Source organism: Sardina pilchardus, chromosome 11 (assembly GCF_963854185.1).
Source record: "Sardina pilchardus chromosome 11, fSarPil1.1, whole genome shotgun sequence".
NCBI lineage: Eukaryota > Metazoa > Chordata > Actinopteri > Clupeiformes > Clupeidae > Sardina > Sardina pilchardus.
The window spans coordinates 14341390-14362955 of NC_085004.1; the positions used below are offsets into that span (position 1 = coordinate 14341390).

The window sequence follows — 21566 nt, forward strand, 5'->3', positions numbered from 1 at the left end:
GCAGGTGTTGGCTCCCCGTGCACACTTGCTCCCTGTGGAAGGATTTACAGCTGGTGCCAGTTCTGGAGAGGGAGGAGCAAGAAAGAAGGCATGACTCAGGCCTTCTCAAGGTCATAAAAGCATCGGCAGACTATCAAAACACTGACCACGAGGTTAGCTGTAAATTACAATACCTACCGTCTGCGTCACTGCTGTGTGAGAGAAAGGCGAACACTGAGGCCTGCATCTCCCCAATATATCGGCTTTATGCTGAAATGCTTATTTCAACACTTTTAAGCAACATATACAGTACTTTGACTTATTTGCACATCAGTCATATTTTGCAGGCACAAGATGTTAAGATGGTTTTACTAATGCATTTCAGTGAAACCATTGATTATACTTTTTGAGCAAAGACAGAATAAACCCAAGCAATTACAGTAAAGTACACTGCAAGTATGGCATCACATTTTTGCATATTTTCATATTCCTAAATATATTTATTTGTATTTTTAAGTATAGATAACAGTGAAATACAACCCCAAATCAGAAACAGTTGGGACGTTGTGTAAAATGTGAATAAAAACAGAATGCAATCATCTAAAAAACTTGTAAACTCATGTTTTAGCTGTAACAGACAACATGTTGAAATTGATAACTGTGACTATTTCATGGAGAATAAATGTTATTTTTTAATTCGATAGGCCTACTAGTAACACATTTTCTTTTTTAAAAAAAGAAATGGGTCTGGGGCAGCAAAATGATAAAGAAAACAAAACAAGGAATGTTTTGTAACTAATTAGGATAACTGGCAACACAATATGAAAAAAAGAGAGTAGAGGCAGAGTCTCTTAGAAATAAAGATGTAGGTATTCATCATCATTCTATGTAAACCTGTGGGGACAAATGATGAAAAAATTTAATAAGAGAGCGCTGAAAAACAACATTGACTGGCCGTGGTCTTTTAGGCCTGAGATGGCGCTGCATTAAAACCAGACCTCTTTCTGTAAAGATTATTGAATGGGTTCACAAAAAACTTGGGATAACCATTCAATTTGACACTCAATTCAGAGATGCTGTAGACTTCACCATTCACCAACCAAAATTGAATTTAGACATGATAATGAGATACCCCCAAATTATCTGGGCCTATATCTGTGTCCTTTTTACTGCTAAATGTAGATTTACAAAAATTGTATTTTATCACATTCTGTTTTTATTTGCATTTAACACAATGTCCATTTTTTTCTGATTTAGGGTTGTACATAAAGTGAAAAACTGTAATATTTGTTTCGTGGTCGGAGGAGGAGTTAAATCACACACAGACAGGGAGTCACGTTTTAGGCTACAATTTATTTAAAAGTTGACACACAACCCAACCTCCCCAATGCACCCACCCTGCATTCATCCGCACACAACCCACCTAAAACAGCCCTCTCTATGGCCGAGTTATGCTAGGGGAAGGGACTGGCCATTAACCCCGGCCTGGGGCAAACTATGCCCGCACACACACGCACACTCATACATGCCTGTTAGTTCGTGGAGTCCCAGTTGCCACAGCCAGCCCACAGAGTCCAGAGATAATCCACAGTCAGCGTAGAGTCCACAAGTAGCCACAGTTAGCTCACAGAGTTCAGGTAATCCACAGTAGCGATAGAGTCCACAAGTAGCCAAACGCTCCGGCTGGCCGCCCGACTCAAACCAGCCCGAGCTCTCTCTGGCGCGCCCCAACTCGCAACTCTTTATCCCTGATAATCATACACAGTCGACAAGCTGCAGGTGTACCACTCCTCAATCAATCAATCAATCAATCAGTCAATCAGTCAATTTGTTCAGTGGGGCACAGCCGTCGTGGCCAGTAAACACCGCTCACTAGAATACTGTGATGACAACAGCTCAGTACCTCATACTGTGAAACTGACTGTACCATTTTGATATTTTGCAGTATAAACCATTATTTCTACTTACCTGATCCTGTTTCCGGCAGAATGAAGTATTAAAGGAACACTTCACCGTTTTTTTCATAAGACGAGTTGTTTCATACCTCTCACGTTTCAATGCGTGCACCCACTGGCTCTGGCGCGCGGCGCAACTTTGATAGCATTTAGCTAGCCCAATGCATTCATTAGGATCCAAACAGAGATGGAGTTAGAAGCGACCAAACACCTCCATGTTTTCCCTATTAAAATACAGTTACAAGAGTAGTCACACGGCCAAGTATGGTGAGACAAAATAAAACGTGGTGCATTTCTAAGCAGGCAAAAGGGATAACTATATTGTGTGGCGGAATAACATTGGGAGCACGTAGACCCATATCCTCACTCCAAAGTGAAACTGAAAGTGCAAGAGTAAGGATATTGCGCCACACAATATAGTTATCCCTCTTACCTGCTTACAAATGCACCACGTTTTATTTTGTCTCACCATACTTGGTCGTGTGACTATACTCGTGTAACTGTATTTTAATAGAGAAAACATGGAAGTGTTTGGTCGCTTCTAACTTCAACTCTGTTTAGACCTAATTAATGCATTGGATTAGCTAAATGCTATCAAAGTTGCGCTGCGCGCCAGAGTGAGTGAGTGCACGCATTGAAACGTGAGAGGTATGTATCAACTCGTCTTAATTAAGGGAATAAGTAACATAGTTTAATATGAAAAAACGGTGAAGTGTTGCTTTAACCAGTTGTACAGTGAAATACACTGAGCATGTGCAGCACAACGGCATAGTCCTTGACACACACGTGCACACAGCACACATATTACGAACATGGGCATCACTGAATATAAAAGTATTGCAATTGAAAGTGGAGGCAAACAATGTTGTGAACCATTTTTCCTGAAATATTTTTTTCCTGAAACTGTAACAGGTTCTCTATACCTACAGATAATGTACATAATTCAGTTTCCTTTCCTAAAGACCTTATACCCATGCAAACCTGTTTTTCAGAAGTGGCCGGTTTAAATCACCAGGTGATAAACAATTATCAGGTGTGTCTTTGCCCTTCACCCAAGGAAGCTGCGGTATTATGAAGCAGATAAAGCTCGTATTGGATTTACAGAGGAGCACTATCATTCAGTGGCTGCCAGTGGCTTTATTTCAACTTCATGATTCAATTTGGCGCTGCTTGATTGTACTCCAGAGTTATAGCTCCGGCTAAACTCACAGCCCAGGACGCTGATTTCTCCATAAAGACAGAGATGACATTCTGCGTTATGCCTCTCTGTGGATGAGCTGGCTGTAATGGAACAGAGAGCCCTCCATGAGCAACCTTGATGGACAGAGGTCAGATTTGTAATCTTAACTTGGAGGGAGCTATAAGGAGAGACAGAGAGGGAAAGAGAGAGAGAGAGAGAGAGACAGAGAGAGTGAGAGAGAGAGAGAGAGAGAGAGAGAGAGAGAGAGAGAGAGAGAGAGAGAGAGAGAGAGAGAGAGAGAGAGAGAGAGAGAGAGTGCTTCACACTCCCGCCATGATTTGTACCATTTCTTTCATAGGAAATGATCAGCTAACAGAAGCACGTGACCATATGGGCTCTTTGGTGTCTCCAAGGGCACAATGTTTTCAAATACATCACTACCACCATATTCTGTTGGGAGAAACGTAATACGATCAATCGTTTGACATTTAATCTGTTATCAAGCCTCTTAAATTCTTGGTTTTCAACGTGCGAATACTAAACCCACCAAAGTGTCATTACCTGGCCTTGTTTGTTGTTTTTATTAGTTTATGTTGGAGCATTAGGAGGACAGGCATCGAAGAAAAGAGGAATGATAAATGCATTCCTTTTTGAATGTGATATGATAAAAGCAACACTTACAGCTTTTTATGATGTTACTATAAATATTTTACTTTTCATCATCCATTAGTAACATAATAGAACAGAACAGGTCGCACACTTTCCCTTCTTCTTTGTGTGTGTGTGTGTGTGTGTGTGTGTACGTGTGTGTGCGTGTGTGCACTCGCGCCTGCGCATACTGTATGCGTGTGAGAGAGAGAGAGAGAGTGAAAGAGAGAGAGAGAGAGAGAGAGAGTGAAAGAGAGAGAGAATGAGAGAGAGAGTGAAAGAGAGAGAGAGGGAGAGTGAGAGAGAGCGAACAGGGGGAGGAGCAGAGGGGAGGAGGGAAACTGTGCCATCGTTTTCCCTGTCCAGTATTGGCGATCAATAACCCTGCCTCGCTTACAACAATTATTCCCCCCCACGGAAACATTACATGAAAACGGATCATTTCAGTTTATTTTTAAATTGGCTAATGTTGATTGAAAAAGAAACTCTTTTTAATTAGAGTAGTTAATTTGCACCATCGTGTTTAACACGGTGAATAGTATCAATGCACTTTTTTCATACCATTCATGCCTTTCTTGCACAGTCTCGCTATGACAAGCTGACAAAACGAGAGAGTTATTGTCATCTGTTACTAATTCATCAATGTCCTGGGATTCAGGTTGAATGAGCACAAAGCTGAGCTTGTCTGTAGACATTCTCTAGCCTGGTGTTGGACTCACAGAGTAAAAGTGTCCAAATAGGTTTCACAGTGTTCCCAACTGTTATAATTAGATAAAGTTAACAAAAGCACATTAAACTGCACTCCCATGAGTTTGCAATTACTTTTCATCCAATTAATTGTGCATGGAATAGGCCTCTTATGTACAGTGTTACGAAGCTTAGCCGGCTTACTTTATACAGTAATTCACTGCTCTGGGGCTGCGTGGTTGAATACCTTGAGTTTTTTTTCCCCACCAGCTGCCAGTTTTAGGGTCTGATGAGGCTTTGTGATCCAAGGCTAATTTAATTTTCCTAAGCCGTCCTATGGAAGAGGCAAAGCAAAGAAGGAGGAAAAACTTCACAATTTAATTAGATTCGGGGCTTTTGAGTTTTTTTGTGGACAGGAAATATTGGGACCATTCTGCGGCCATGTTTTTGTGTTGATGTTTCTCACTTTTTTCTCTGATTAGAACTGTCCAACCCAACTTCCTCCTCTACTCCTCTCCACCTTTGACTCAACCTCTTATTCTCTCTGGTTGTCACTTCACTTCTCACCTGTTCAGTCAGCTCTCTCCCTCTCTCTCTCTCTTTCTCTCTATCTATCTATCAAGCATATACACACGTTTTGCAAGTGCATATGGCTTTTTCACTGCTTTCTTCTCAGGGGAAGACTCAGGACACAAATGTTCCATAAAAAGACATTCAAACGAGAGTCACCAACGCATTCCACATCCATAAAATTCTTTTAGGTCTCATTTAGACTTTGCGCACCTTCTGCTTCATTTCAAATGGCCGTCGAGTGAAGCCGAGTGCCAACCGGGCATATGGCACATTATCATATTATCGACGCCTATATGCGTGGGACTTTTCCGAGAGGAGACATTCACCAAAGTCTTCCCTGTGTCTCTTTATATATCCGGTCATTTTGGCGCTCCCCAAGGTCCACTTCCAGATGGGACGATGGCCATTTAAAAGAGTGTGAGTATATATATTCTCAGTGCAACCCTGGACTTGTCTCATTCCATACTGTGGAGAGGAATGGAAACCACATCTTGCATAGAGTAGCCGCATAGTGTTAATATTATAGTTGCATTTCCACTTAGCCCAGATGGGATATTTGCAGTTTTTGAAATGCAGAATGATTGACTGAAGAGGATAGGTTCATGAAAGCAGATGAGGGATCTTTTTTTTTCATTTTGAAACACAGTTTTTCAGTATTTATGGAATTTATAAGTGGTAAATGCGTAGGTGGATTCCTTACACGGCGATAAACTGCTTGGGCATAATTTAAGTCCGCTCCGACAAGGATTTATGGTCTGTGGTCCCGTGCTGTCTCTTTAAGGGGGCCAAAGTCTCTGTGAAGGGTGCGATGACTGAGAGTGCTCGCAAACCCCCCAAGTTGCAGGAGGTGTGTGATGCTCTCCAGAGAGGGACCCAGTCAGCGGGTAGCAGCGCGGCCGCCTCCTCCGCCTCCTCCTCCTCCTCGCCCCCCGCTCTCCCCCACCACCACCAGCACCAGCAGCAGCACCAGCAGCAGCAGCAGCAGAAGCGCCGCCGTGCACCGGCCCTTCCTCCCCCCCTCCCCACCACCACCACCACCACCACCACCACCGCCGCCCCCATGCTGCTCACACAGCCTCCGGCTCCTCCTGAGTCCCCGCGCGCTCCGCACACGCTCCCGCTGCCGGAGGAGACGCCCAGCTTCAGCCCCGCGCGCACCCGCACCCCCACCCCCACGGCCGGCGGGGACCCCGAGGCAGAGCCGGACCCCGGGCGCGACGCGAGCGGCGCGGGGATGGAGCCCACCACCATCTCCAGACCCTTGTCCAAGCGGCACAAGAGCATGAGGAAGAACTCCAGGAGGATTTACTCTCCGTACCAGGATCAGAACCAAGGGTGAGTGCAGGCTCAGATCTCTCTTTGAATTCACTCTTTGCCTTTCTCAACAAGTCACACATGCGCTCCCAGAGCCTGCTGTAGTAGTTCACTTGTTTACGTACGTGTCCAGATAGTCATTCTCTCTGTAGGAGATCTCAGCAGTCACACTTGTAATGTTGAAATGAGTTGCTGGGAGATTAATGGGAATTTCTTGTCAGAATATTTAATCATCCTCAGGGTTTTTTTTTGAGTCTCCATAAAACATTTTACACGGCAATGTGTGAAGATGGCACTGTGTGTTGTAAATGATTTAATGGACAGTCTGTATGCATGAAAATGTGCCATGTAAAAAGCTCTGTCTTTGTTGGCTGAGATGTTGACAGCTCTGAAATATATATTTGTGTTTGAATCATTGTTCTCTCTAAAAGCTATTTTAATATTAATGCAATCAGTTGTTTTAAAATGTGAATATTTTGTGGGACAGAAAGTGACTCAATTTTGTGTGTAACTCATACATTTCAACTGTATAGACATTATACTGTACTTTGTTTTTGTTCTTGTTTGCATGGCATGTAGCAGCTGTTCTGGGGCATGTCTAGTGGTAAGAACTTCATAAGTGGGACAGACATCATAAATAGTGCACTATACCACAACCTTTTATTTTCCCATTCAGTCTTTCGGACGATGAGGATAAAGATGGGGACAGCAACGATCCCGAGGAAGTGTTCCAGAACATTCAGTATCAGAAGGAGCTCATTGCCAACATTCGAACCAGACCTTGGCCAATGAGACGGAAGCTCAAAGCCCTCAAGTAAGAGTTTCACCGCACATAGGATGTCAAGTGTAAAAATGTGCAAAAATATCTTACTTCATGCATCATTAGAATAGTTTACGGTGACAAAGACTGGAATTGTTTTTACTTACTACTCCTCTAGTAACTTTTGCCTATAGTACAGAGATGTATTATGTTTTGTTTTTAGGCTACTGTAAATATGGTAAACACTGTCTGGTAAATTAGACGCATTAAGTAAACAACACATTAATACTGGAGAGGGCTCAGTGAGGCATAACACAGATGAGGTAAACAACCGTTATCATTCCACACCTGAGGGCACCCTTCATCTTAATAACAGCCCCTACATAACCAACTCCATTAGCGGAATAATTAATCCATCAAGAATTGCACTGAGGTGTGACGCATATTTACTTTAGTTCCAGAGTCATGAAATGCCATGATCAGGTCTGAGCTCTGACATTTGTGTGTATGTGTGTGTGTGTCTGTGTGTGTGTGTGTGTGTGTGTGTGTGTGTGTTAGAGAGAGAGAGAGAGAGAGAGAGAGAGAGAGACAGTGTGTGTGTGTGTGTGTGTGTTTGTGTGTGTGTGTGTGTGTGTGTGTGTGTGTGTGTATGTGTGTGTGTGTGTGTGTGTGTGTGTGAGGGGGGGGGGTCCTCTTCTCCCCATGCAAACATGCCCTCGGTGGTTCCCTTCCCCTGACCAGCGGGAAGCCTTGCTGCTGCAGCTTCTTTTCACAGCCAGTTCATCATCACTACAGGCGGCTTTATGGCCGTCATCATTGATGAGATGCAAGCCTGCGTTTTATGCACATTGTAATATATGGCTGAGTGCCCATGATTGCTCTGCCTTGCAAATATATATATATATATATATACAGTATATATAATCACTGTTTATCCAACAGAGAGGTTTTCCTCACACCGTTTTGATATGTATGTGTTCATTTGTTTCCTGTTAATGAATCTCTTTAGAGTGATGTTGTGGTGCTCCCTAAAAATATATGAAACACACAGAATCCGATCGTTACTTATTCATGAGGAATCCTCTAATGCGACGCCACAGGTTCTTTAGAGCCCATAAAAGCGCTCTTGAAGAAAATGTTGATAAAAGCAGCGCGGCGTATCCCCGAGAAACGCCTGACGCCGTGATATGGTCGGCGGAGCAGTAAACCCCCCGGTATTAATGGCTTCATCAGAGAGACTGCGGGCCGTAAATCTGACCTGGGATCAGTCCATGAAATGATGTGTTATTGGCCACGACTGCTGTGTGTGTGCTTTTCCAGGCAAGCCAGGGAGATCGTGCTGAAGTACGAGGGGAGGCTCACCAGAACCAGAGGGTACCAGGCGGCCGGCGCCGATGTCAGTCCTGCCACCTGCATGTGCCACCTTCAACTAACAGCAACCACACAACCCTAATGCCACCTATCTTACTAACACACCTTACTAATAGACCAATGTGTCATAAAAAATCAAGGTTCACCGGAGCAACTCATATGTGAAGTTTAGATATGTATTTAATTAAGGTGGCAACATAGTGGACTAACATTTCGACGTTTGCCACGTCCTCTTCAGACCAATGTCTCATATTTGTCCACATTGAGATTGTGGTGGTGATTCTTATTACGTTGACAAATATCTTGAATAAGTCGATGAGTTTTATGTTCATCTTAAAGGAGGTGCTTAGTTGTTGATGTTTTCCTGGTATTTGATGTCTGCTTTGCATCCAGCAACTCAATGCAGTGCACTCACAATAATTACACTGCACCAGAGTTCTCCTGGTGTCGCTTTTGTAAACGGAGCCAATTGACCACAGCATACTCTCATCTATCCTAATTCCTACTTCAGCTTACAGCACATTCAATGGAGTGCGTGAACAACAAAGAAATGTAGCGATTGCTTTAGTTGGTTTTCCGATAAGTTATGATACTTATGTTTATCTGCGTTCACAAACTCTCTCTGTGTGTGTGTGTGTGTGTGTGTGAGAGAGAGAGAGAGAGAGAGAGAGGAGAGAGAGAGAGAATGTGCTGTGAGTAAAGATTGTTGAGAGTAAGAAGTTTAGTGAATGTAGGTGCTTATGGGTGTGTGTATGTCAATGTGCATAGATCTGTGTGTGTGTGCGTGCGTGAGTGTGTGTGTGTGTGTGTGTGTGTGTGTGTGTGTGTGTGTGTGTGTGTGTGTTTGTGTGTGTGCGCGCGTGTGTGTGTGCGCGTGTGTGTGTGCACGTGTGTTTGTGTGTGTGTGTGCGCGCGCGCATATGTGTGTGTGTGTGTGCGCGTGCGCGTGCGCGCGCGTGTGTGTGTGTGTGTGTGTGTGTGAATGTGCATAGATCTGTCTGTGTGTGTGTATGTGCGTGCGTGCATGTGTGTGTGTATGTGTGTGTACACGTGTGCCTGTATGTGTGTGTTTATGTGACAGCTGGGTAAGAGGTCTCCATCTCCACGTGGCAGAGCCTGCCTCAGCAACCCCGCTCACCACTCACCCACTCCCAGACGCTGCGGCTGAATTTATGGCCTGTTGTTATGGCCCAGTTTAATTAAAATGTTCCACAGGCATTCGGCAGGGCTACCCAAGCACCATTAAAATTAATTGACTTTTAGCAAGTGGATGAATGATGAATTATTAATTACAGAACTGGCTGTGGGTAAATTAGAATTAGAGAAATCATACACATTGGTCAAATGGATCTATTTACTGATATGTTTTTTTTCATGGGATTATGATTGCTCTGCTACGTAGGATAACTGAAGTGACTTGATAAATCTTTTGTCTGGTCAAATGCAAAACAGAACAACAAATTATAATAGACATTATTAATATTCCAGTGATTGATGCAAACAGAAGAACCTTGCTGTTGGCATTACTTAATAAAGGTGTTGGCAGTCAATATGATGATTCATGATATGTCTGATACACAATATGTTCCATTACAGCTGCTGAAAAAACTCTCTCGTCTGCTCTATAACATTGTGGTTCTGTTCATTCCATGGGAAATGAGAATCAAGAAAATTGAAAGTAAGTTGCATACAGCTTTCTCGTGCCCTGCATGTATCTTTTGATTATGGTGTCCATGTGTATACCCATAGTTTGCATATTAATAATGCTTGCATTTCTTTGTATATCCTCATTAACAAGAGAGTCAGTTTTGAACTGACACTCTAAGTGTGAGATAGACTTGGATGGGGACCAGGTTGTACACAACTCTGCTCAGCGGATTGTGCTCTCTTGTTTTTAAAGGTCACTTTGGATCGGGAGTAGCGTCTTATTTTATCTTCCTGCGATGGCTATTTGGAATCAATATAGTCCTAACGATAATGACGGGGGCTTTCATTGTTCTGCCCGAGGTATGTCTTTTAGAATGTTATGTTTTTAAATAAAGAAGCATTTTTAAAATAATTGTTTGACTGATACATTTCCAGAATCAGATTTACTTTGCCAAAGTCAGTTAGCTCGATATATGGACAGTAATGCAATATATATAACAGCTCATTTATAGTTATGTTGTATTGAGACATCCAGCTTTTGTGAATAACATATCCAGCATAACAGCCTGATTCATCACGATATCGCATTAATGGTTGTATCACTACTTTGCAAGGCCGGTAAATGGGGTAGAACATGTAGGGGTGCTGAAGAGCTGCGGTTGTAAAAGGCTTGACGGGGAGGGATGTGGGCGGCCCAGTGTTTTTGTCCTGTTGGCTGTTAAAAGGGGGCAGATTTATTCCGCTGCCTGACACGGGGGCCATTGGCAATTTTCCGCAGCATCCGCCTGAGCGCATCAGTCACCCTCTCTCTCTCTCTCTCCCTCTCTCACCTGTCCACCATGCCGCGGCGTTCCCACCCCATCCCATCCCATCAGCTCCTGGCCGGAGCGCCGTTCGGAAGCACCCGCAGCAAGACCATTCCCAAGGAGCACCTCCCCTCGGCACAGGACCTGGACACCATCTGGTCTCTCGGGGCAAGCAAGGCCATTATGTGTTTCTTTTATAGTTCTGTCAATAGGACACCTGTACAAGCTGCGCGCGCCATTTTGCCCAACACAATAACCCCCCTGTTTGTGGGACGTGCAATCTGTCGCCCTGCTTTGATTTTCCTGTCTCGCCCTCCGCACCCCGCAGGGTTACCTCCAGTACTCTGTGCTGTTTTATGGTTACTATGGCAATGTGAGGAAGATTGGGAGTGCTGGATACAGGTTGCCCCTGGCATACTTTATGGTTGGAATGGCTGTCTTTGCCTACAGTTTCATCACACTCCTGCGAAAGTAAGAAAGCTTACTGAACATACATTAGATTTCATTCACGGCTTATATCACACAATACTGTAGTGACTAATACCCCTATAGTGAGTTTGTGATTGACTTTTGGGCCTCTCTGTGTGTCATTTCATCAGGATGGCTAAAAACTCGCGCCTCAGCCTGGCCAGTGCGTCTGATGAGAACTACACCTTCTGCTGGAGGATCTTCTGCGCCTGGGACTACCTCATCGGCAACCCTGAGGCTGCCGAGAGCAAAACGGCCGCCATCGTCAACAACATCAGGGTGAGTCCGCGGCGCTCAAGTCCGCCCGTCCATCCTCAGACACACGGGCCCCGGACTCGCCTGATCCAATTCCCAACGACCGGCTGCTCCTAATTTACTCCGGCAGTATCTACAGGAGGGGGTTTATGCACCGTTGTATTACTGCCTGATTTCCCAAAGGAGAGCCTGTCATTTGCAGCTTATCACTAATCTACGCTAAGGCACATAAACAAGCGCGCACGCTTGCCAGCGGAGCCTTCTCTCCCGTTCAGCACGAGGAGAGCGCGGCCCTCTAATTGATAAAAAGTGTTGCCTGGCACAGAGGCTTCATTATGCAAATCCCCTCTGCTTGACCCAACGCCTGACTGTGTGCTAATATGCTAATGCTTTGCTTTGGTCTTTGAAGGAGGCCATTGTGGAGGAACAAGAGAAAAAGAAAGATACAAGCCTGTAAGTATTGATCCCAATGTTTCCTTGACACTTGCTGTACAGTAAGTATTGATTTAATCGTCTCGGTGTCACTTCCTGTAAGTATTGATTTCAATGTTTTGATGCCACTTCCTTTAAAAGCATTGATTTCAATATTTCAGTGTCAGTTGTATCTGAACTTCGGTTGTGTGTTATTTTGGCTATTGAGATGAGGATCCAAAGACTTTGAGTGTGAAATAATTACTTTTCTGCGGAATGATGGCTTCTTATTATAAGGGATTCAAAGGTTGGTGTTTTTTTCCAGCAGAAGTGTCTCCCTCCTGGTGCTACCTGAGACCATTCTGATTTATCAACACTATTTCAGTCCATTGCAATCCCAGCAGAGTGAGCGTGGTGGAAAACATCCTGCTGTAACTCATAAAAACTGCCTTGCACTGCAGCAGACGACTGCGCCTAAATCACCATCAAACTTGCTAACACATTAAACATCATCAGTTCGCTTGAAAATACACACATTCTCACTTTCTCGCTCTTGCTCATACACACACACACACACACACACACACACACAGCTGGGCTACACCGGGCCGGCATTTGAAGCATTCTAATTCTTGGACCGTAAAAAATCAATTTACAAGACTGCTTTAATTTTTTTTCGAATGGATGGTCTGCTATCATGTCTGGTGCCAGTCCCATTGCTAATAGTGGAAACTAATTGTTGCAGCAGACACCCAGTGAGCAGAATGCTTCAGGTCCATGCCTGGTGTAGTCTGCCTGTAATATAACACTGTGGGAATAAATCATTCTTTATATGACTGCACCTGTGAGCACTGACCGTTCCCTCCACTGTACTGTAGCATTGTTATTGACTCTCTCCCCCTCCAGGGCGGTTCTGATCAGTCTGCGGATACTGGCGAATATCCTGGTGCTGCTGTCTCTGGCGGGCAGCATCTACATAATCTACTTTGTCGTGGATCGCTCTCAGAAACTGGAGCAGGAGAAGCCAGAGCTAACCCTTTGGGAGAAGAACGAGGTAGAAGTCCAAACATGTGACATGTTTTTGTCATTGCAAATATTACTTGATAAATGGAAGGGGAAAAAAGAGCTATATTTGTGTGCTGGTAATTCTTAATGATCAAAGAAAGTAGATGTCCGCACACTGGGCTGGAGACTCCAAAACCGACAAGGTTTATTAAAAAACACACGCAACGTTTCGACCCACCAGGATGCCTGAAGAAGACCCTGGTAGGTCGAAACGTTGCATGTGTTTTTAATACAGTTTTTTCCAATCGTTTACACACTAAAATCAAGATTAACAGACAGTTAACAATACTTAACACTTAAGAAGCAAAACGCCTGCGCAGAGTAGTACAACAGTAAGCACAAATTCAGCTTCACACTTTTTGCGAAACATTACACACAGTGAATGTCAAAACGTAAAACACATTTTCACACCTTAGACACAGATAAAGATTGTTAGGTACTTCCTTGTCATTATAAAGCCCTGGCTTGCCAATGACCACACCAATGAACATATTGAATAACCACATCCACCAGGTGTGTAAGCACACATGTGCAAAATTGAAAACGCAGCACTCAGGTGTGTTATGCTCGATCCTCGAGGGGCGTTCCCACTGATCTATAACTAACACTGGATAGACTATCCCATTGTTTTCGCCCCATCATTCACTATGTCGATCAGTGAGGATCGAGGCCAGAGGAGCGAGGGAGGACGTATAAAAGCCCAAATGAGAGGCACCCATAGCCTGTGATGTGGTGAACTCTTATGGCCTGATCCAGCTAGACAGAGAGATGATTAGAGTATTATGTATTGTTGTTACTTGTTTGTATTGTTGCTTTAGTTTTTCTTCAGTGACTGTAAGTGTACAGTACTTTTTGTTTGTGTACAGATTTAAATTTTTCTACACTTTACAGTAGCAAGAACTATAATTTTGGCATTTTCTGTTGATTGACTTGTCACTGTAACTGAACATATGGTTCAGTGAAAGAAAGAAATATTGTCTGCAGCATCAGTTTTGTGCATTGCTTGATGAGGGTTCATCAAAATATTTTTGTCATCGTAATTATCCTAATGCTCTCAAACAATATGTCTGAATAAGATCCATATATTGGAAGAGGGTTTTTACAGATGTGTTTTGAATTTATTGTGTTGGTGTGTATAAGATAGCGACAGTGTGGAATCATTCAAAGAATGTGTTAATGATATGAGAACAGTATAAGGTTTTATCAATGTGTTTATTGTTTTGACAGAAATATTTCATTTTGCTAACAATCTGTTATGTTCTGCTGATTGGGTGTTGTGTTTGGTTAATTGTGTGATATGTTTAGACAAAAAGAGCCCCGTTTTCAAAATTGTGTGTAAACGATTGGAAAAAACTGTAAACCTTATCGGTTTTGGAGTCTCCAGTGTGCGGACATCTACTTTCTTTGATCATTAAGAATTACCAGCACACTATCCCAAATTCCTGATCGAAGAGGAATTTGCAAGGAGACTCTCTATTGCAAGCCCACAAACCAATGCACTGAGACGAGGTTGTACAGTAGGTAGGTCCTCTGGTTATGGATGTGGGGATTCTTGACCTCTGCTTGTCCCTATTCCTCACCTGTGCCAGGTGAGTGTGGTGGTATCGTTGATCACTATGATCGCCCCGTCCGCCTTTGAGCTGGTGGCCCAGCTGGAGATGTATCATCCAAGGACCAGCCTCAGGTTCCAGCTAGCCAGGTGAGAGACAGTGGAGCAGTAGTCAAGCAGAGTGTGTGTGTGTGTGTGTGTGTGTGTGTGTGTGTGTGTGTGTGTGTGTGTGTGTGTCTATGTGGAGTGTGTGTGTGTGTGTGTGTGTGTGTGTGTGTATATGTGGAGTGTGTGTGTGTGTGTGTGTGTGTGTGTGTGTGTGTGTGTGTGTGTGTGTGTGTTTGTATGTGTATAAGAAATGCATGGATTAACAGTCCTGTAGTCCGACGGTTATTACCTTGGGAATCCTTTCAAAGAATCCCCTCTAGTAGGAAATTATATGTGTGTGAATCAGCAAAATGCAAGCAAATGGTGACACAAATCCCAAGAAGCACTCAATAAGGTTGATGCATGTGTGATGTTCGATAGCTTGACCTTTGGCAGTCACAGGTCCATTTGATCTGACAAAGACATCCATAGAGAGATACAGAAGTATTGAACTAATTTCATGTCATGAAAGAATAATAAAACTAATAAAAAGCAGATGAGGAGGTCCCTCCTTTCAAGATCATGCCAGATCTCTTCAAAGATGACAATGTCTTATGTTTTGATCAATTCTGGTCAGCCAAATCCAGCTTCGCTGTTCTTTGTGCCTCAACAACAAAACATTACAATAAAAATACAATAAACGCAAGAAATCCCATATTCTGAGTAGAATGAAAGCAATATTTCTCTCAGCTCAATAAAACCCTGCTTATATCCACGGCATTCTGGGTGTTATTATGTTCATACTGAACTGGTGTACCACTTGATAGGCTGTATGCTATAGCACTTCATGATGGGTGCTGACACTGAGAGAGGCATCATAAAGACGTAGATCAAAAGAAAAGGATGTGACTACTGATGTGCCTTGTTTTTATTCCTTTGTCTTTAGGGTTTTAGTCCTGTATCTGGGGAACCTCTACAGCCTCATCATTGCTCTGCTGGACAAAGTAAACAGCATGAGCATGAACCAGGTAAGTTTGACGTACAGTATATGCAGCAATCTTGGCTTTATAATATAAATAAAGATATGTATTAATAAAACTTGCATCAAATCATTTAAAGGTTGAAATTGATTAAAAAAAAAAACTACAGAATAGTAAGAATTCTTGTATGTGATAAAAATATGACCTTGATGACGTTGTTGTGTGTGTCTTTCTTTGTAGATCCCTGCTAGTCCGGCTAACTGGTCCGACTCGACTGCCTTTCTAGCCACCGTGTTACAGCCTAATGAAGACAACCTGTCCACCATAACTCCTGAAATCACTGAGCATAAGAACAGCACCATTGCAACAATCCTCGAGATCAACAGAACCAAAAGCACCACACCTGTGGTCCTAAATCACACAGCCCCATACAATATGTATAACAAGTTCCAGCAGGACCAGTGCTGGGAGACATACGTTGGCCAGGTAGGTATACAGTAGATGGGATACAGGGACAGTTGGCTTCGCTAGTATTTTTGATGGATCATGACAGGGACAATCTTTTGGTGGGGAAAACGACTTCCTAGAGCAGTGTAATGTTACAGCGAGTGTCCGTGCAGTGGGTTGCTCAACAGATACATTTCGGCGAGACAAACGAGAACAGGAAATGCCTGAGCTGTGCTCTTGTGCCATTTGTCTAATTGTGAAGAAGGCTTCATATTGTTTCTTGAAACTGCCTGAGAGACATTAGACATGATGAAGTGAGCGGTTGAACCGAGCAGTCAGGGCAAGCTGAGCCCAACAGTTGCTGTACTTCATCATACTGTCTCTTTTGTCGACAGGAATGAAATGACTCACATATTCTTCAAATGAGTTGAAAATTACTGCAAAAGTGCATGTGGGCATGACACAAAAGAATGTATGCTATTCGGTTGTCCTTGTTTTCTCCCTTCTGTAGCTCTGCAAGCTGAGATGAGTTGGCATTGGATGTTGAAACCAAATTCTGAGAGAGTTGTTGTTTTAAAGTCAGAGATAAATGCTATGGGCATACTTGAATGGCTTTTTTGGGGACACGCTCTGCTTTGTTAATTGGGCTTCACCAAAAGAATGAGGAAAACATTTTTGTTTTGCAGGAAATGCTGAAGCTCTCCATCATTGACATGATCTTCACAGTAGCAAGCATCCTGTTGATTGATTTTATCCGTGGTCTAGTGGTACGATACCTGAGCGACTGCTGTTGTTGGGATTTAGAGAGTAAGTTTGTAAGTACCAAAGCACACATTCATCTCCGTGGTGATAAACGTCCAGGATAAACGTTTAGATGGATGCAAACACACTCGGTAGAATCACATTAACTGAATACACGTTCTTCCACAGCCTGAATATGGGGAGTTCAAAATAGCTGAAAATGTTCTCCACCTGATATACAATCAAGGAATGATTTGGTATGTGATCCGTCTATCAATAGTGAGACTAAAATTGTGAATATTAAAATGTTAGAGATAAGAAGTTTCTTGAACAGTCATTAATAAAGCAATTGTTTTCTCAAAATACCAGCCAGAACTACCCGGTGTGAATGTAATTGAATACTGTTAAACAATATTTGCACAGTATCCAGTATTGTTAGTCATGAATGATTATTATGAAGCCTTTAGTAATGCATCAGTGGTTCTCACCAGGTGCTACCCCCTACCTCATTGTAACCTCTTTAGCCATGTGAGATGCAGTGGTGTGCAGCAGACCACTGCTGTGTCCTTTAATGAAGTGCCAGTTGCCCTGAGGAACGGTGTACAAGAGCTCCATTAAGGGTCAATGTAACTCCTCCACCCCAACCCGTGCCCCCCCTTCTGTGTCTTTTGCCCCCTCAGGATGGGGGCGTTCTTCTCGCCCTGCCTCCCGGCGTTTAACGTGCTCAAGCTGATCGGACTGATGTACCTGCGGAGCTGGGCCGTGCTGACCTGTAATGTTCCGCACCAGCAGGTGTTCAGGGCCTCCAGGTCAGTCTCGAGTCCGTCTCATTATGGAGGCATTACGCCGGCCCCCCTGGTGGCCTCCGGGCTAATGGAGTGGCACAGGCGGTAGTTCGCTCTACGCCACCCTGGACTTCACTTGAAGGATGTGAGAAAAGTGGACTGCGGATCGTTAAGTGCTTTGGTACTGCGCCATTTTAAAAGCAGGAGGGGCATTAGTCTGGAGTTTATCTCGACAGAAGGTAAAATTTAGCTTTTTGTCTAGATCACGGACATGTCAGATATGGCTATTTTATACAACACTTAGGGCTAAAAAAAAAAGCTTAGAGGCAAAGAAGTGTTGGTCAGCGATTTGGTTCCCCTTTTTATTCCACTACATCTCAGCTACTCTCATATTCTGACTCAGTGGAGAAAGGAGAGAAAGACAGAGAGAGAGAGAAAGAGAGAGAGACCAAGAAAAGGAGAGGGTGAGAGTGAGAGAGAGAGAGAGAAAGAGAGAGCAAGAAGGAGAGAAAGGGAGAGAGAGAAAGAGAGCAAGAAAGAGACAGGGTGAGAGAGAAAGAGAGAGAGAGGGGGAGAGAGCATGAGAGAGACGGGATGAGAGGGAGCGAGAGAACAATAAGCACATCGGCCTGACGACTGGCTGCGCTGGCTACTGCTCGGCCTGATTTATCTAATGGCCCTGTCGTAGCCTCTCGCCGGCTTATCAGTCACTCCCAGATGTGGGGAGGGGACGAGGGGGTGGAGATGGCATGAAATCCACAGGCACTCCATCTACGCTGACGACGTGACCCTCCTCATGAACCAGAAAAATTCGCTCCGCAAGCGAGAGAGCGGAGAGGAGATGATACAGACACATTAGCCAATAATTACAACGGGTGCTGCAGAGTTGCGCCGAGCGCTTTTCACTCTGTTTGACCGATCGCGTCGCTGTAAACGTGTTTTGTCATCCTTGAGATCTCACTCCTGGTCCATACATTTGTCACAACCAATGTTTCAGACGAGATGTTTACGCTTGACCGCCGCAAAGTTATTACAGAATGGCGATATTTTCTGGAGCAGTCCAGACTCCATGATTTCTGTATTTTTCATCCTTTCAGGTCAAATAACTTCTACCTGGCCATGCTGCTCTTCATGCTCTTTCTCTGCATGCTGCCCACGATCTTCGCGATTGTCCGCTACAGACCCTCACAGCACTGCGGGCCTTTTAGGTAAATTGCATTCACCCTACAGTCCCTCTAGGAGGCCATATAAAGTCAACCCTTGTAAATTTAGTTAATTAATGGCGTAATCTTAATAGGCCATCTGCATGAAATCAGCAGGATTGTATAAGAGTGAGCTAAAATGACGGCCATAAAGGATTAGAATTGTCTGACGTTAATCCGCGAGTGCCTTCCCCTCCTTCTCTGTCCCACAGTGGTCAGGAGAAGATTTATGACATCATCTCAGACACTATAGCCAACGACTTCCCTCTGTGGTTCAGTAGAGTGATGGGCTACGTCACGAGCCCGGTGGTGGTTCTGCCCGCTCTGCTGCTACTGTTGTGAGTCAGGTTCCCCCATTTTACCGTGTCTGTCTCAGTTCCTCCACCGAGGACGCTTGGCTTTAAAAAAAAAAAAAGACATGGAGCAAACATGAATAAACACAAATGTCAATCTCAGTGAAGTCCGTCCAAGCTTCAGCGCTGCCTCTTTGTTGTGTTGTAGCATGCTGATCTACTACCTGCAGGCCATTGCAAGATCCTTGAAATACACCAACAACCAACTGAGGATGCAACTTCAGACAGTGAGTGGTATTCTCATGCAAGGGATGCACATTGTTATTGTAACTCAAGACAGCCATCCGATAATAATAGCATTGATCACGTCAATAATGATGATGGTTGACGATATGAGTAAAGGGAATGTGCCATTGTTCGTGAGAGTTAAAAGACTTAGTGCCAGTCACAATGCCATTTGTGCTTCGTGTCCTTGAAATAGAATTAAATTGAAGGAGCAAAATCAATACTGCATTATGTCTGAATGGATTGTTATGTGCTCAGGAACGGACCGAGGACAAGAAGAAGGTCTTTCAGTTGGCAGCCGGTAATCTTTTTTTTATTACTGCCCCTGTAGGTCATTTGAACTTGCATTAACTCGCATAATCACCGAGACACGCTGTTAATGCAGTCGGCTGTATTTACAAAGACACATAAATGTCCAGTTCATTTCGGAGAGGAATCTGAGGATGCCTGTCTGTCTCTGTCCTCTCTCGGTGACCCGACGCGACCGCAGCTCGGCTGCAAGCCCCGGAAGGAGGTGACAAGAAGACCGAGCAGGAGAGCGACATCACCAGCATGGAGTCCTCCATCCGTTCCTCGTCTCCCCGTCGCAACGGCAGCGTCACCAACTTTGAGTCCCCGGTGCGTCGTGGGAACAGCATCCGCACCATCACTCAGTCGGCCTCGCGGGCGGACGTCAGGGCTGCTGCTGCCGCTGCCGCCGCTGCTGCCATTGCCCGGAGCCCAGCGGTGTCTGTCCGGCAAAAGCACAGATATGAACACATACCTAACAGGTTTGGGTGTTTTCCAAGATAATAATAAAGCCAAGGGTGTTTCAAATAGATGTAATATGTTAATATTATTCCACATAACAGTGATTCATGGCTCAAAAGAATCAGTTGGAATATCCATTTGACTCCATTTGACTCCTAACTACTGGAGCAAACACTGGGCTGAGGTCCCAAAGTCTCCAAGGCCCATGTCATTTCAATGCAATTCTAAAATAATCCCTGATATTCTTCTCTTTGCATTTATTTCAAGACATCCAGGCTATCTGGGAGGATCAAGTGGCTCCTGCCGTTCGAAGTCGTATCACCACGTGGCATACAACCCGCCTGTGCGCTACGCGGAGAACATCCACTCTGACCCGCTGTACAGGAAGAGCATCCGGCCCATGCACCCAGAGGCTGCCGGGATAGTGACGGCCCAGAGCTACGTGGGGCGGCGCGCCCACACCACCCGCTACGTCATCGTCAACGAGCACGAGCCTCGGAAGAAGCTGCTGCGCTCCACCACGCGCATCCCACGCCACTACCGCATCGCCGACGACCCGGGCGACATCGTGGAGCTGTACCCGAGGAACATCAAGCGCTACACCGTCCGCACGCCGCACAGGTCCCACCAGCCTCACCTGAGCGAGGAGGAAGAGGAGGAGGAGGCCGTCGTCGCCGGCAAGAGCGCCCGGAGGGGTGCCCTCAGCCAGTCTCACCGACCGCGGTCCCTGTCCGACCTCCACCAGCCTGTGCGCTTCTACATCGGAGACCCGGCGGGCAGCCAGCTGTCCATGGCCAAAGAGAGGGGAGTGTACTGCCGACACCAGGAGGACCATGAAGAGGACTGGGACGAGATGGGCCCACACTTCTGCTCCCGTAGTAACATAAAGGGCGCAGAGCCCTCCCACAGACACTGTGAGCCCCACGTGAAGGCCAAGGCCAAACATAAGGTGGAGCCGTCGCTCACAGAGTCGGATTCGGCCTCTCTGGCCTCCAGCAGCGACCAGCAGAATAGTAGCACTGACCAGTACATCCAGGTCATTCACAATAAGGAGAAGTACCTCAAATCTGGTGGCAAACTTGCAAAGAAGTCCAAGTCCAAAGCTAGCAATGATATGAATTTGTCAGGCTCGAGTGAACTTGTCTGCTCAAATGTATAGTTTGTGTATGCATTGTGTCAGTATTGAGTGCTGTAACAAATGGTGTCGTAAAGCACAGACAAATTAATAATAAAAAATGGCATTGTGTTTGCATGTTGCTTATCAAATTGTGCCTTAAAACATGAACAAAACGCTGTTTGGTTGACTAATAAAAACTGCTAGTTTGCAG

The 21566-nt window shown here is 44.6% G+C and overlaps 1 protein-coding gene across 1 annotated transcript; it reads left to right on the forward strand.

Annotated features, from left to right (window-relative positions):
- Positions 1–6123: 6123 nt before the first annotated feature.
- Positions 6124–21525, forward strand: LOC134095779 (transmembrane channel-like protein 3). Its single transcript, XM_062549460.1, has 22 exons — positions 6124–6357; positions 7013–7150; positions 8417–8492; positions 10064–10145; positions 10368–10474; positions 10990–11088; positions 11249–11391; positions 11520–11667; positions 12053–12096; positions 12961–13108; positions 14709–14818; positions 15702–15783; positions 15976–16221; positions 16869–16997; positions 17113–17180; positions 17604–17732; positions 18806–18916; positions 19123–19248; positions 19412–19490; positions 19747–19789; positions 19979–20258; positions 20506–21525. The coding sequence occupies exons 1-22, from the start codon at positions 6257–6259 to the stop codon at positions 21395–21397; spliced, it is 3381 nt and encodes a 1126-aa protein (XP_062405444.1). The 5' UTR covers positions 6124–6256; the 3' UTR covers positions 21398–21525.
- Positions 21526–21566: the final 41 nt, after the last annotated feature.

What these genes read in the sequence shown, in the direction of transcription:
- LOC134095779 (XM_062549460.1), top strand. Translation starts at nt 6,257, where the DNA reads ATGGAGCCCACCACCATCTCCAGACCCTTGTCCAAGCGGCACAAGAGC. An exon ending in GGGAGACATACGTTGGCCAG is followed by an intron (nt 16,222 to 16,868) that starts GTAGGTATACAG and finishes TTTGTTTTGCAG; the next exon opens with GAAATGCTGAAGCTCTCCAT. An exon ending in CAGGTGTTCAGGGCCTCCAG is followed by an intron (nt 17,733 to 18,805) that starts GTCAGTCTCGAG and finishes TCATCCTTTCAG; the next exon opens with GTCAAATAACTTCTACCTGG.